At 47.5% G+C, this 16,362-nt stretch overlaps 2 protein-coding genes across 4 annotated transcripts in view; both read left to right on the top strand.

Annotated features, from left to right (window-relative positions):
- The window catches only part of RPGR (retinitis pigmentosa GTPase regulator), a 177,464-nt gene that overhangs the window by 98,529 nt on the left and 62,573 nt on the right, over positions 1-16,362 (top strand). The window lies entirely within an intron of this gene.
- The window catches only part of SRPX (sushi repeat containing protein X-linked), a 193,998-nt gene continuing 178,180 nt past the window's right edge, over positions 545-16,362 (top strand). For 2 of the 3 annotated variants that reach the window (XM_027962916.2, XM_027962914.2), the window contains exon 1: positions 12,175-12,368. In XM_027962916.2, the coding sequence (XP_027818717.1) occupies positions 12,287-12,368 (82 nt within the window). In that variant the 5' untranslated portion in view covers positions 12,175-12,286. Of the gene's footprint in view, positions 5,621-5,941; positions 6,087-12,174; positions 12,369-16,362 lie in introns of those variants that run through there. The other variant, XM_027962915.2, reaches the window with a different exon arrangement.

Raw genomic sequence — 16,362 nt, 5'->3', positions numbered from 1 at the left:
TTATCTACTAGGGAGTCTAGGAAAGCTTCCCTGAAGTGGTATTTAAGATAAAAATCTGAAAATAAGGAGATGTTACCTAGAATAAGCGGTAGAAAAAGTAAGCAGAAGAAAGTATTTGCAAAGGCCCTGAAGCAGAAAGGAACAGCACAGACTAAATAAAAGTCAGAGTGATAGCAGTAGTAAGACTGATGTAAGGGTGGAGAGAGCTGAGGCTAGATAAGTAGACAGTGTCTGGACGAAACAGAGCTTTGTATGTTATGCTCAGAATCTCGTTCTCTTATGTATCAGTATGTGTACCAGTAATCCAGCAAAGGGTTTTAAGCCAGTGAGTGATGGTTTTCTCTGACTGCAGCAAATGGAGAGGATGTGGAGGTCGCAGGAGATACAGGAGTGGATGCAAGGGACCACCTAGGAAGTCACTGATAGGGGTCCAGTTGAGAGGTGATAGTATAGAGCATGGGCCAAGTGGGTGACAGTGAAGACAGAGCAACATGGCTGGATTCAAGCATCATAAGGAGGAAAATACAGGACTGAGGGATGAGTTGGCTGGAGAGAAAGGAATTCAAGGATGAATAGCAGTCACAGACACAGAGAATGCTGGAGGACACCGAAGTTCACAGGTTAGAGGATATGAATCTATTCAGTATGTGTGGAATTGATGGTGCATTTGAACAATCGAGAGAAGTTATTAAATATATAGTAAGGTCAGGCATCCACAGGAGAGTCTAAAGATACATATTCATGAATTCTTAATGTTTAGCTGGTAATTGAAGCTCTGAGAGTAGATGAGATCACCTAGGAGAGAGAATAGAGATTCCCATGGAATTCAACATTTAATGGTTGCCCTGAGATGAATGGGTGGCCAAAAATACTTAAGAAGCATCCAGAGATGTTGGAGGTATGATAGTGTGGTGTCCTGGAATCTACAGATTGTCCACGTTCCTTGAAGTGTTGTTGTTCAGTCACTAAGTCGTGTCCAGTGACAAGTGGTCACTAGTACTGAATGCTGAGAAGTGTATGGAACAAGGACTAAAACGTTGATTGGTGCAAACAACATGCAGGTCACAACAGCAAGAGTTATTTCAGAGGACCAGTGTGCACAGACTCAGTTTGGAGTAGGCTGATGGAAGCAGAGTTTAGGCAACTTTTTTTTGAAAGGGAAAGAAAGAGTTGGAGGAACTGTGTAATATTATGGTCATTCAACAGCATTCATTTGAGAACATCCCAAGATATACCAAACATTGGGTTTCCTTGTACCAGATCATATACTCAAGAGACATGTCACTGTGTATCCTCCTTTTAAAGAGAAGTGAACATGAGGCAAGTGGGGAAGGTCCTTCTATATTCCAGCCAAACAGAAATTGAATCTACCCTGGCAGAGGGAGACAAGGACCAGAGCAGTGTGGGAAAGCTTCACACAGCCACTTGAAAAATATTACCGTAGACTCCCAACACTGATAGCTCAGAATCCTTATTCGGCTTTGGTGTGTTCAACTCTTGTGGGCCTTTGTGCAAGTCTTGTAACTTTTCCACGAGTCAACTTTTCTTTGGCTGTTGACCAGGGTCAGAGAAAGGCTGATCCCTGAAAGGCAGACAGGACAAAAAGTCCAACAGGATTTGATTAAATGAAGCATTTGATTAGTTATCACTAATAGTATGATGCAACCTAGGAAGGACTATTAACTCATTGTTTCTAAACTTGGCTTGTTTTTGTACTTGGCTGGAGCCCTCAGCCCTCTGGCCAAACAGCAGGGTTTCTGCATGTGCTCTGGCCTCCCTGAAGCCCTCATAATTGAGCCAGAAACTCCTGGGATCCAAGAGAGGTCTTGAGGAACAGGAGAAAGGCTCTGGGGACAGCCACAGGAAGAGGCAGCCTGCACTGTGCCCATACATACAGGGGATGCATGTTAGCTGTTCTCCTTGCAGCTGGAAGCCCTTTTTTAGCCTCCAGGACTCATTTTCCTGTCCAAGTCCTTTCTGTGATGCTGACCTTTGGGTTGATTACAAGTGAATAAATGAAAGCTTTCCCTCTCCTCCAACACGTCCTTCTATGACTTGAAACATGTGACAAGGCTGTTACCTCCAGCAGATGTTTTCTGGATGAATCAGCATCTGAAAAGGCAGAGGCCCCAGGGATGTGCCAACATCAACAGAATTGCAAGGACTAGGGGGAGAGAGGGGAGACAGTTCGATGGATGCAACCTTCTGCAGAGGGTCAGCTGCACAAACTTTAAAGAAGGCAGCCCGAGAATCGTGTTCAGAATAAAGGGTGAAAGGGCAGAACTGTCTCCACAGGGCCTTAAACAGATCCCACTGGACCGAGGACCAGGGTTGGTCTTCTTTGGGCAATCAATATCATCACAGTTGGATGCAGGCATATGTCTGAGGATAGTCTTTTGGCAAAAACATCCCAGTCTCACACGAGTTACGCTCGTCTTCAAATGCATGGCATCTAGACTACCAACCAGTTGTCTCAGTTTTACCACATTAAGTTATTCCTGTCTCCCAAGATCTCTGCCCCCTCCTCTACTCCTCTCTTAGACTGCCACAAACCACATTACCACCCCAGGCGAGGGCTTAGAAGTTAGGGGTTCAATCCTTATGGGTGAGATATTTAACCACAGGATCTAACTGATGTTTCTTCACTTTGTTCTATTTTTCGTCAGCCTTTAGAACTGGGTCATGTTCCCTTGTCCATAATTTCTACAAGTCTTATCTGGCAAAAAAAAAAAAAAAAAAAAAAAGGTGCCTCTTCTCCCTTGGGACTCAGATGCCCCTTGTCAAGATCCAGAAGCTGGTGTTTGCTATGGCTTCCTTTGTGCTCCCCTGTTTAACTTGTATTTTCCAAGCCTCTTTTTCCTTTTCTTCCTTTTTCTCCAATGTCCTCAAGGAGCTCATCCACTTGAGTGACTTCAGCTTTCACCTCCATGTAAGCATTTCAAATCTCTACCCCTCTCCTCCTCTCTCCTACTAAATTCCAAATGATCTTTGCACTAGAGGTCCCCACCTTGTTGGTCCACCCACATGGCCACCTTCACATGTTCAAAACTAAACTTACTATCTCCTCGCCCTCACTCCTCACCTGTATCAGCCCATGTTCATCCAGAGAAGCAGATGTATATTGTGAAAGTTCAGTATGGATTCATTACAGGGAACTGTTCTTATGCAGTTTTGGCTGCTTACTAAGCATTCTCTCTATGGCTGTTATCTCTGAGTCTAAAGCTGGAGCTTGACATTCATGGAATGTCCAGGAGGGAAGATGGATGTTAAGTGGAGGGGGGAGATTGAGGGTAGGAACCAAAACACACAAGTTGGAGCCCCATGAGGAAGAACCAGACTCATGTAAATCCATGTGGCCTTTGACCTCGGTGATGAGGATCTCCAACAGAAGTAGGGCTCTTCATCACAGAGCTAAACACATCTACATCTGGCCTAGAAGTCGAAGAAGCTGAAGGATTAGAGAAAGGTTGGTGCTTCACACTAGCGAGGTAAGTCAGCAAATCGGCAACATGTGTGAGCAACAAAATGGCCACTGCTTCTCTTCCAGCCTCCAAATCTCCCGAGAATCTCCCCTAACTGGAAACAAGAGAGTGAATTCTGGGAAATGTAGCTCAGCCTAGCCAAGCTGACACATCACGAAGCCATTAAAATTCACCCTTAGTCAACTTGGCATCCATACACATCTCCTTAAAGTATACTTAATATCTGAATCAGCACAAGGCTAAAGTCCTACTTCTGCCTAGTATTATACAACTCTTCCACATATGACCAAAAAATGCTAACCCTTTCCCCAGAAGAGAATACAGAGTTCCTTATTTTGTCTGTGGCTGATGTTCATTCTTTTCCAAGATGATTCACACATTTCCTTTGATATCTTTGAGATACAAAGTATTATTAATATATCATGTTAGATGATGAGATGAAATAAGAAAACAAAAATATCTAGTTAATATATATACAAATATATCTGTATTAAAATAAGGAAGAACTATTTATAACTATTACAGTCTCTGTCTCTGCAGCAGCCACATGGTCATAATGGACATTTATAAATTTGTTGTGGTTTACTCACTCAGTCATGTCCAACTCTTTGCGACCCCATGGACTGTAGCCCTCCAGGCTCCTCTGTCCATGGGATTGTGCAGGCAAGAATACTGGAGTGGGTTGCCATTTCCTCCTCCAGGGGATCTTCCTGACCCAGAAATGAAACCCAAGTTTCCTGCATCACCTGCATTGGCAGGCAGATCCTTTACCAAGAAGCCAGTTGGGACACCCATGTTTATAACTGCCTTTCCATTGTATACTATTTGTATTCATTTTGCTGTCAACCAGCACCTCTGCAGCTCGTCATGGTTCTTTGTTTGGTGAGGTGTGATAAACTTTCAGTCTTGAAGGTTCTGGTATATTAGCATCCCTGCCTGAATTGGCTTGTTGTCCACCCATCTTTGTGCCCTTCATTTAAGGGTTCAAATGGCTTCCCAGGTGGCACTAGTGGTAAAGAGCCTGCCTGCCAGTGCAAGAGACATAAAAGACAAAGGTCCAATGCCTGGGTGGGGAGATCCCCTGGAGAAGGGAATGGCAACCCACTTGAGTATTCTTGCTTGGGAAATCCCATGGACAGAGGAGCCTGGTGGGCTACAGTCCATGGGGTCACAGACAATTGGGCACGACTGAGCGACAGCACACACACGTGGTTTTCTGTTGGCAATAATCATCGGACCTGGGAGTATTAAGAGGGACCCTTAAGGATTTTCACTAGAGGTAATAGCAAACAGTGCCGCTCCCATTTCCCCTGCTGTACTCAGGGATCTATGAATACTGGATACAGGAAAACATCATCATATATTTGATGGCAACTCAAAGGATATACAGCATCCAGGATGACCCTGCCCAGCCATGCAAGGTGTTACCACTTAGCTGTGCATCAAGTACATCTTCAAAAGGCCGTGCCGCTTCAATCAAGCTGCTTCTGGGTGATAGGGAACATGGTAAGATGGGTAAATTCTATGCCTCCGAGTCCATTGCCACATTTCATTTGCTGGGAAGTGCGTTCCTTGATTGGAAGCAGTGCTCTGTACAGTACCATGATGGTGGGTAAGCTATTCCATAAGACCATGTATGGGAATTGATGCAGAAGCATGTGGACAGAGAAGGAAAATCCATATCCAATATCTCTACTCAAGTCACCAGGTGAAAGTGAAAGTAAAAGTAAAGTGTTAGTTTCTCAGTCCTGTCTGACTCTTGGTGACGCTATGGACTGTAGCCTGCCAGGCTCCTCTGTCCAAGAGATTTTCCAGGCAAGGATACTGGAGTGGGTTGCCATTTCCTCCTCCAGGGGATCTTCCCAACCTAGGGATCAAACTGTGTTCCCTGTGTTGGCAGGTGGATTCTTTGCCATTTGAACCACCACGAGGTAGACTTCTCAAAACCCTGCCTACTAAGAGGATCCCTCTCAGTGCTGCTGTTCAGGGCTGTAAGCGAGTTGGGTGGTAACGCTGCCACTCTCCACTTTCAGGTGCTGCCTACCTGCTGTGCAGAACTATCTGAGGTTTTTCTTCCTCAGTTAACTGGCCAGAGGGCTCATTCCATCAGGCCAGAGATGTGGGTTGGAAGAGAGAAGGTAATGTAGCAGAAGTAGGGACCATGGATTTTGAGGTCACTTCTTTTTTCTTTCTGTGTTTTGGTTTTGGTTGCATGGGGTCTTTGTTGCTGTGTACAGGTTTTCGCTAGTTGCAGTGAGTGGGGGATTCTCATTGCAGTGGCTTCTCTTGTTTTGGAGCACAGGCTCTAGGCACACGGGCTTAGCTGCTGCATGGCATGTAGAATCTTCCTGCAGAAGGGATAAAACCCATGTTCCCTGCCTTGGCAGGTGGGTTGTTTATCCACTGTACCACCAGGGAAGTCCTTGAGGCCTTTTCTCAATGCAACTTATGCCTTCCAGGCCCACACAAGCCTGATTACCTATGAATCACTTCCATTTGATGATGGAGTGCCGCAGTGAATGCCCTACTATATGGCTTGGCCAGTTGGACAACACTAGTTCACGATGAGCAGCTCAAGTTACACAGTAACTTGGTGGTCCACAGGTAAGCGTTTCATCAACCAAAAGTTGATTCTGAAAAGGAGAGTAATTATCCACTAAGGAGGGCAGGGATTTGACCACAAAGTTTTAAGGGTCAGGTCTTGCTTCATCTAGAGGGGCTTGTCAAAGACTTCACACTGCACCTCTTTCAGCTGCTGACACATGGAACACCAGTAGATCTCCTGGGTCAAATGGCTCAAGTGACAGAGCAGCTTACAAAGTGGCCCAGACATATGACGGGGTCTTCTCTTGTCCTGTGTGTGTGCATGCTCAGTTGCTCAGTCATGTCCAGCTCTTTGCAACCCCATGGACCATAGCCTGCCAGGCTTCTCTCTCCATGAGATCTCCCAGGCAAGAATACTGGAGTGGGTTGCCATTTCCTCTTCCAGGGGATCTTCACAACTCAGGGATTGAACCTGCGTCTTCTGTGTCTCTCTGCATTGGCAGGTGGGTTCTTTTCCACTGTGCCAACCGGCAAGCCCTCTCTTGTTCTGAGCCCCACTCAAAACTAGCATGTCTTAGGTCACATCCATACAGTATCTAACCAAAGAGGAAAATAAGAGGGATTCTTTCAACTGGGCTTTGTTTTATAAGTCTCTGAGCAAGCCCCTGAGGCCTGTGCTGAGCCCTCTAATTCCAGGGACCTGGGGCTCAAGTTCTATTGACCCAGTGTGATTCATGGAACCACACCTATGACCGTGATTTGGAGAGTCTGTGGTCAGCAGATCCCTCCAAAACCACAGAAGGAGTTCCCCAAATGATTTTTTTTCTGGGAGTTCATCATCGAGCCATTCTTAGAGTTGAAATAAGGCTCTGGAAAATTCAGGTAGCCCTCTTCAAATAGTCCTTTTCTCTGGAGAAGTCTCTGAGCATATTTCAGAAGGATTACTTGTACCTTCTCTCTGCCAGAGCAGAAGGGGGACTTTCTTGGACCTTCACCATGAAAACCTGGTAGGGTTCCTAAAGTTAAAGCCTATGGCAGTGTGGGAATCTCTGCTATGACATCACCCCCAGCAATTTCTCACTCTCCTAGTAGTCTGCACTCAGCCCTCAGTCATTTTTCTAAATTGCCATTACGGCGTACCTACCAATGTATGACTCCAGCATGTCTTCTGCTCCAAGTAAGCAGATCTTGGCTATGACTGTCTGGATCTGCCTGTCTTTCTAGATGGGTGGTGATTTGCCTGAAAACTCAGTTCTTTGTTGACTCCAAGAAAAGTCATGAATTTTTGTTTACCCAGCTTTCTCTTGTTGTCAGGACAGGAATGATAACTTCCAAGCCTGACCAAAGGCGTTAATTTCATATTTGAATCTTTGCATTCTTATATTTCTCAATTTTCTGTATGTGTGCTCAGTCGTTTCAGTCGTGTCCAACTCTTTGTGACCCCGTGGACTGCAGCCCTCCAGGCTCCTCTATCCATGGTGGTTCTCTAGGCAAGAATACTGGAGTGGGTTGCCATGCCCTCCTCCTTAGGACCTTCCCTACCCGGGGCTGGAAACCAGGTTGCAATGCGCCTGCAACCCGCATTGCAACCCTTTACCAATTGAGTCACCAGGGAAGCCTGTATGACCCTCTACTCCTACTATATGAGTATTCTTGAATCTTTTGCTGAATACACCAAATAGTTTCTGAAACTGCCTTTCCTTTTTTTTGGGTAGCTGATTATTTTCATAAATGAGATGTTTTCCTTTGAATCTTTAAGAGTCAAAATATTCCTTTTCCCTTATGCTGCAGAAATTTTCATCCCTTAGAGCTTGTATTGTATCACTCTGAATATTTATTCTAGAAAGAGAAGAAATCTCTTTAAGCCACGGGATTGTAAACAGACTGCCTGTAGCTTTTTTTGATCTTGACCTTGAGCACTCTTAGGTTAACCCTCTCAGATCTAGATTTGTAACAGATAACAGAGAGCAATAGTACCAGCCAAACTCACCCTGCCCTTCTGGCATTCATTTAGCACGATTCCAATAGAGTGTAGTTACATCTCCTTGTCCTTCGAGTCTTGAGTTCTCAAAAACCTGGAGTCTAGTGTGGTCTGTAGTTTGTATAAGTGCAGGATGGAAACAGTTAAACCCACTATAACTGTGCTACCCAAACTGTGGTCCCTAAACCCATGCTGCTCTCTGACTTATTCCCATTTTATTTTTCTAGGGAGTTATATTTATTGAGTTTATAAAAGCCTTGATCAGTGATGGATTGGGAATTTTAAAAAATTTATGTAAGTATAGTTGATTTACAATGTTGTGTTAATTTCAGGTGTACAGCAGAGTGACTCAGTTATACATATATATACATTACTTTTCATGTTCTTTTTCTGTTATGGTTTATCAAGGGATATTGAATATAGTTCCCTCTACTATACAGGACCTTGTTGTTTATTCATCCTATATATAATAGTTTGCTTCTGCTAATCCCAAACTTGGATTGAGAATTTTGGAAAAATAGCCCTCACCACAGCTAGTTTCCAGGTGGCTCAGTGGGTAAGGAATCTGCCTGCAATGCAGGAGACCTGGGTTTGACCCCTGGGTCAGGAAGACACCCTAGAGAAGGGCATGGCAACTCACTTCAGTATCCTTGCCTGGAGAATTCCATGGACAGAGGAGCCTGGCGGGCAACAGTTCATGGGTTGAAAGTAGTCGGACACGACTGAAGTGACTTAGCACGCACACATGCACAGCTAGTCTGCACTGTCTTAAATCTCATCCCAACTGAGTGTCTCCTTGACTTTGATTCCACTCCCATTTCCTAAGGTACAGTGAGCCACCAATGTTCCCCTTAAGCCTCAGGTCCTTTACTCTGGAAGGATGTGGGAAGAGAACCACTGGTTTGTGAGGGTGGGGGATAAGGAGGTGTGGGAAGATGGCAGAGGCTCACGAGGGAAGGGCCTTGACTGGCATGCTCAGAAAAGCTCTCTCCTGCGGTAGCTAGGGGGCTGCCAGATTCTGTTTCAATGGTGTCTCTGAGTCTACAAGTTCAAGGAAGAGAGTGGAGGGGTGGGGAATCCTGCGACTCCTTTTCCTTCCTTCTCCACCATGGGTCATTCTGCTCTAACTCAGGGGACAAGGCTGTGCTGTTTAATCTGGCCTCCTCCACACTGCAATTGGTGGAAAGACACCTCTCCCCCACCCACCCCCTGCCAGACTTAGACTGTGTTCCCTTCTCCTCACTTTCGGCACTTTGTCCAGCACTCGAATGCTTCCGAGGATAGAACAGGCTCTGTCAGCAGTGCCCTGAGGTGCCTGGCAAGTCTGTCGTAGCCTGTAGGCAACTAAGTATGGTAGGTACTGCTGAGAAGCCACGTTTCCTGTACTCTGAGTCTGTGTGGTTGAATTTTGAGATTTCATGTAGGGCATCATTATTTATCTTTCTTATCTTCTTATTTCTTTCTGACTATGCCGGGTCTTCTTTGCTGCACACGGGCTTGCTCTAGTTGCAGTGAGTGAGGGCTACTTCTTCATGCAGAGAGCAGGCTTCTCATTGTGGTGACCTCTCTCTTTGTGGAGCACAGGCTCTAGAGCACAGACTTCAGTAGTTGTGGCTCTCGGGCTTAGCTGCTCCGAGGCTTGTGGGATCTTCCCGGGTCAGGGATAGAACCCATGTTCCCTGCATTGGCAGGCAGAGTTTTGATCCACTGTGCCAACAGCGAAGTCCTATCATTCTTTTTTAGTGTTCAGAGTCAATACAACATTCTTGCTTATTTATTAGAGATGCCTGGAACCTATTTCTTACCTATCTCTGTGCCTCATGCCAACAGTGTCTTTTCCCAACTCGTTAGTAGCTATGACCAGCAGGACAGGAAGAGATCAGACCTCTGTGGCACTCCCTGGGTGACTTCTCCTCCTGTTTCCATCCATTCATGACCCTGTCTGCTGGGTTCAATTGCTTGACAGATTATGAATCTGCTTAACCATCCTATTGTCTACCAGGACACTGTGAAGAGGATGGATAATTTCTCCTACGTGTCCCTCTTCCTTCATCCCTTCTGCCAGAGTCCTGTATATAATAATTATAAATAGCAATACTAGTTATTGTAATTATTACTATAAATCTGGTTGGAATTTGTTCTCAAGTAGCAAAGAAAGCAGCTCTTAACAGTGTGGTGTTGCTTGTTATCAGCCAGACTCAGGTGCTAGGCGAGAGCCAGGTGTTCCTTGTCCGTTCAGTAATAAAATGCATGCTGGGTTTTGTGAGCAGAGCTTGTCTCAGAGGTGATAAAGGAAAGGAAGGCCACCGGTCAGACTAACCTGGGCCTGGAAATTTGGGGTGCCCATGAATCTTTGCTCATGAGCCTCCAACAGGGGTTCTCGATTAGGGCCAGTTTTTGTGCTAAAAGATATTTGACAGCTCATGAAGACATGTATTGTCACAACAGGGAAAAATTGAGGGCCTGCTACTTGTTCTCAGGGGCACAGAGGCCAGGGATGCAACTAAAACATTCTTCAGTACACAGAGCAGGCACTTCCCCAACCAAGAATGGTCCAGCCGCAAATGTCAATAGCACTTGGGCTGAGAATCCTTGACTTAGAATTTATCCCATTCTAAAACCTGCACCACTGGAGCATGGGGGCAAGGGGATGATACATCTACTCAAAGGCCAGACCACATCCCTAAAGATTCTAGTTTCATTGGTCTGGCTGGGGTGGAACCCAGATAGGGTATTTCCATGAAGCTCCCCTAAGGTTTCTCTCCTGGGTGGACAGGATTGAGAACCACTCCCTGGAGAGCCTGGTGAGATGGAAGCCCAGGAAGAGCCTGACCACCCTCATTGTCTTGTGATCAGAGGGTTACTGAAGAGTTGTTGGCTCCATGAGGAGGCAGCAACGATGGGGAGAAGGCTCCCAGGCACCAGAGAGGATAAGATGGAAGTTCAAGGCAGAGCCTTTTGTGAGAACTGGGAAAAAAAGCAAGCCATCTAGATTAAAAAAATTGAAAATCTTCTGGATGGATATTCCCAGGGCCCTTCGTCTAGCTAACAGACCAGACTGCTGAGGTGAGGAGAAAGCTGCCTTTCCACAATGAACATGGCCTCTATCATAGTACAGGGCTCGATGACCCCAGAGGCGGCTGGATGTTAGCACCCTTGCCCCTTCCTCCAGGACCTTCGCTCAGAGCGCATGGCACAACTGAATGCCGCAGCCCTAGTTGGAATCTGTCTTAGTTATGATCTGCTGGCAGGAAAAGGGGCGAGGTCCCTGCCTTAGGTGTTTACAAAAAAGAGAGAGAGAGAGGGAGAGAAACCCTTGAAGAAGAAACCAGATCCGTCCTGCAGGCAGCCGAGAAACCCGATCCTGACGCCAGCCCACAGGGTGGAGACTCCAGGCTGATCGTGGTGTCCTAGGGGTGCGAACAATCCAGGAAATGGGGAACTCTGATTGCAAGAAACTACAACAGCTGGATTCCCAGGCTGTGGGTGAGACGGGGAACTTTCTGGGCCTTGTGCTCTCCCATCAGCCAACCTTGGAAAGAGTACCTCAAGCCTCATCCCAAACCGCAGTGCAGCCGGCACGCACGCGGGCCAGCCCTTGATTCATTCCTTCGCTAAAGAGAAACCAAAAAGCCATAGCACGGACATTGGCGCCGGCGCAACCACACACCTAAGTTCAAATCTCTCCTCTGTCTGTAACCGTGAACCCGGGCAGGTTTCTAAGCGGCGTTTCTTTTCGGAGAGGGTGGGCATAATAACAGCAAACTTGGGGCGTGATCGGGAGGGTCAAACCCGCGAATTTGGCCATAATAACCTGCCGCGGTTGTCTCTTCTCTTTCCCTGCGACTCACGCAGCTCTCTGCTTAGATGATATGGTGCTAGGGGCCCGGGATCTAGGAGGGGGTCGGGCAACCGGTGTGTGTATTTGGAGTGAAAGGGCGCAAACTGGGAAACCCAGAGATACTTTGGGATGGTTCGGTTTACTAGGGCACGCCCCTGGCGCGCTCCGGCACCCCGGAGAGGGGGCGGAGGTGTCAGCCCCGCTCCAGAAGAAGCGCTGGCACAAAAGGAGGGGGTGGGTCGGAGCCCCAGCCGCGCCAGCGCTCCGGGGAGGCGGAGGAAGGAGGGTTGGCCGGGGGCGGGAGACAGGCGAGAGGAGGAGTTTTTAAGTTCGGCCTCCGCCGGCCCGCGGCACAGTCCCTCGGTCCGGTCGATCTCCTCCCGCCCCCGGGACGCGCGCCGCGCAGCTGAGCCGAGCGCAGCGCAGCCCCCGCGCGACATGGGGAGCCCCGCACTCCGGCCCGCGCTGCTGCTGCTGTTGCCACTGCTGCTACGAGTCCCGCCGAGCCGCGGCTTCCCAGGTAATGCCAGGGGCGGGCCAGCCTCCCCAACGGGGTGCCGGGGACCACCCCCATCCCCGGCTTGGCCGGAGGGTGGTGCGAGGCGCCCTTTGTTTGCGCCGACTTCGTCTTTCGCCGCCCGGGGATTGGGGGATGCGGAGCGGGGCTAGCGTCCGGGCATCGGGAAGGGAGAACCGATTGTCAGGCGGCCGCCGGTAGCCGATGGACCCTCTGCGCCCGGAGTTCCAGGGGGTCAATCAAACCCACGTAGGCGCTAGAGGCGACCAAGAGACGTTTGGCCGCGGGCTACTTTCTCATCCCCAGGAGTTGCCTCTCCTGCGGTTGCTCGCAGCCGGGACCCAGGGGACTGACAGCTTGTCCTGGAAGGAGTACCTACCCCCTCCCACTCGAAGTGCCAGGCCACCCCCTGGGGCTGCAGGGCACTAGTCGCCGTAGAAGGACTCTCGTGGCCGGCGCAGGCGGGGCCTCTCCCGCATCCCCCAACCCCCCCTGCTGGGGATTCCGAGAAAGTCTGCACCGCTGGGAGAGAGGTGCCAGCTGAGAGTGGTGACATGTGGCAAGCGCTTGGTTAGCACGCGGGCTCTGCTAGACAGAGGGTGGGGCTTCTGGTTTCTGGAAGGCGTGGTCTGTAGCATCTAAGGGGACCCAGGTGTTTATTAGGGCTCTCCTGGTGTTGACAAAACCTTCTTTGGAAATGCCCCTTTAAGAACTACTGCTGAGTCCCTCATCAGAGAGGCTTAAGTTAGCAAAGAGCTTTAGAGGAGCTGGGAAACATGGATACACCCGTGTCGCCCTGGAGAGAAGAAATCCATGGGCGCATTTTAATTTAGTGTTAATGGGAACATGGGTGATGTGGGCTATGGGGTCAGCAGATATCTGGCTTTACTTTCAATACTATGGGCAGTTTAAATTTGGGTCTGAAAAGCGAACCTACATAGTTGTGGGTGAAGCTTGGAGGGGGAGGGTTCCCAGATAGCATGCTGGGGACATTCCCTGCACATCCACTAATGAGTGAATGAATCCAACGTGTGAAGTGATAATCAGGAACTTTTGTTTCCAGCTGACTCTTGTAAGTTTTTCAGCTGTTGGGTAGGAACTGATTCAGGGCGAAGTGGAAAGGAGACTTTATCTTCTGTGCCTGGCAAGTGCCATTCCCCTGACCCCCAGGTGGATTCATTCCCCCACCCCCACCCCCCAAAGCGGGAATCAGGTTAATGTGAAACTAGAGGGGAGGGAGAAGCCCGCACTGGACAGGTAACAGGGGAGAAGTTGAGAAATTAGAGGTGGCTTTTCCTGCTGAATTGGGAGGCATCTCTAAGCCGCCTGTGAAACTGGTGGAGCCTTTCTTAGTTAGCCAAGGGGCCTCTTGTCTTTTTCCACCTGACCTTCCTCCCCTGTCTCACCCTGCCCTCCACTCTCCTTCCTTCTACTGCATAGCTTGCTGCCAGAGCCCAGCCACCCACAGAGTCATGGGTTTCCAGCTTGGGCGCTCACTACTTTTGGGAACTGGCCCTGGTTGGCCGGGCTCCTCCCTCCAGCGCCAGCCTGCAGGCTGCCCCCAACTTGGCACATCCCAATGGGATCTTTCAGGAAATGTGCTCTGCTGGGGTTGATGATTCCAAAGGAGCAGATTTCAGTCCAAGCCAGAGGTTTTGGAAGTCTGAGGAGGGGGGACTCTCTAGGTCTGTGGGTCCCAAGGCAAGTCATGTCAGCCATGTTCACCCTAAGTGCTGAGTGACAGATTTTGAAGATCATTTCAGAGGCAGTCTCTTAGCAAGTGGACAGTGTGTCTCTGGTAAGAGGCCTGGAATCAGAAATCTCTGAAAGAGGGAGATGGGTATTGAGAAGGCCCCATCAGCACTTCTCCCCCCATTGTATAACCATCTGAGATTTAATAGGGAAACTGTCAGAGACAGAGAAAATCATTCCCAGTCCCACTCCTAGAAGGTCTCTGGAGTTCTTCCATCTTTGAATTTGATGCAGCTTTTCTGGCTCTGATTTTTGTAGCCTAAGATGCGGTGTCTATAAAAACCCACATGAAGTATATGGAAAGTTCATAGCAAAGTTGTCTATGTTGGATTGTGTTTGTTTGTCTGTAAGATAGGATTTCTTACTCTGTTTGTTTTTTCTTTTATTGATGTGTAATGGAGGCCTGGCGTGCTGCGATTCATGGGGTCACAAAGAGTTGGACATGACTGAGTGATTGAACTGAACTGACATTATAACATTAGTTTTGGGTGTACAGTGTAGTGATTTGATATTTGTACACACTTCACAATGGTGGCTACAGTAAGTCTAGTTATCATGCATCACTGTACATAGTTACAAAAAATTTTTTTTCTTGTGATGAGAACTTTTAAGATCTACTCTCAGTACAGTATTATTAATGATAGTCATTCCCTGATGACTCAGATGGTAAAGAATCTGCCTGCAATGCAGGAGACCTGGGTTCAATCCCTGAATTGGGAAGATCCCCTGGAGGAGGGCATGGCTACCCACTCCAGTATTCTTGCCTGGAGAATCCCATGGACAGAGGAGCCTGGCAGGCTGCAGTCTATGGGGTCACAAAGACTGGGTGAGTAACACACACATACCATGCTATACATTTCATCCCATGACTAATTTAAAGCTGAAGGTTTATACATTTTGATTGCCTTCACCCATTGCATCTACTCCTCACTCCCCTTCCCCTCTGGCTACCACAAATCTGTTCTATGTATCTATGAGCTTAGATTTTGTTTCATTTTTTAGATGCCACATATTTGTGTGATCATATGGTATTTGTCTTTCTCTGCTTGACTTACCTCACTTAGTAAAATGCCCTCAGGATCCAGCCATGTTGTCACAAATGGCAGCATTCCATTCTTTTTTTCTGGCTGGATAATGTTCCATTGTATGTATACACCACATCTTCTTTATCTATTCTGAGCCAGCAGGGAAGCCCTTTCTCTAAATGTAAATTTATATAATTTAATTTTCATTGCAGTAAACTTAGGAATGGGCTTCCCTGGTGGCTCAGACAGTAAAGAATCATCCGCAAAGGAGATGCGGGGTTCAATCCCTGGGTTGGGAAGATTCCCTGGAGAAGGGAATGGCAACCCACTCCAGTATTCTTGCCTGGAGAATCCTGTGGACAGAGGAGCCTGGCGGGCTACAGTCCATGGGGTCTTGAAAGAGTCGGACACAACTTAGCAATTGAGCACACATGGTAGTTGTATTTTTAGTTTTTTGAGGAACCTCCATGCTCTTTTCCATAGTGGTTCCACCAACTTATTTGCTCATCAATAGCACATAAAGATGCCCTTTTCTCCATATCCTTGCCAACAATTGGTGTTAATTGTCTTTTGGAGAATAGCCATTCTGACAGGTATCTCTTTGTAGTTTTGCTTTGCATTTCCATTTTATTTGCAGTGAACTCTTGAAACCTCATTTACATCTGAGATTTTTGAGGTTCAGTGTACCTCCTTTTGCAAGCAAGGCTGAAGATAGAGAGCAAGCGCTGTGGCCACTAAGAAAGGCTCTGTGAACCTGGTGCCTGGTGAAAACTGGTAAAATGTGTGGCTTCACTTCACTGTTGTAGCCACGCATTCCGGGAAACAAAGTCACTCAGAAGGACAATGCAGATAGTGGAGTGCAGTTTACTACACCGGTGGGCCCAAGGCAGAGTCTCCTCTTAGCCAAGGACCCTGACCAGTTTTTCTGAAAACCTTATATACCCTAAGTGTACATGCCCAAACCCACCTCCCCAAATTCCCTGAAACTAGTCTGAACAAAGGAAAAGAAAGATATAATCAAAGTTAACCTGTGATTCATATGCCTTAAGCCTAGGTAGTTAACAGTGGACAATTATCAATAGGCCTGTGGTCATACTCCAATAGGCATAATAGAATTTATGATTCTATTCGGTTATACAGATAATTTGGGTATTCTTTTAGGCAACAGAGAGTCTAGGTACGAGCCCTGGGGCTCTTCCATCCAGGGGGCCTGGTTTTCC

The sequence above is a fragment of the Ovis aries genome, chromosome X (genome assembly GCF_016772045.2).
Source record: "Ovis aries strain OAR_USU_Benz2616 breed Rambouillet chromosome X, ARS-UI_Ramb_v3.0, whole genome shotgun sequence".
NCBI lineage: Eukaryota > Metazoa > Chordata > Mammalia > Artiodactyla > Bovidae > Ovis > Ovis aries.
Note: the sequence above shows the minus strand (reverse complement) of the source record. Positions and strands in the feature narration are given on the sequence as shown.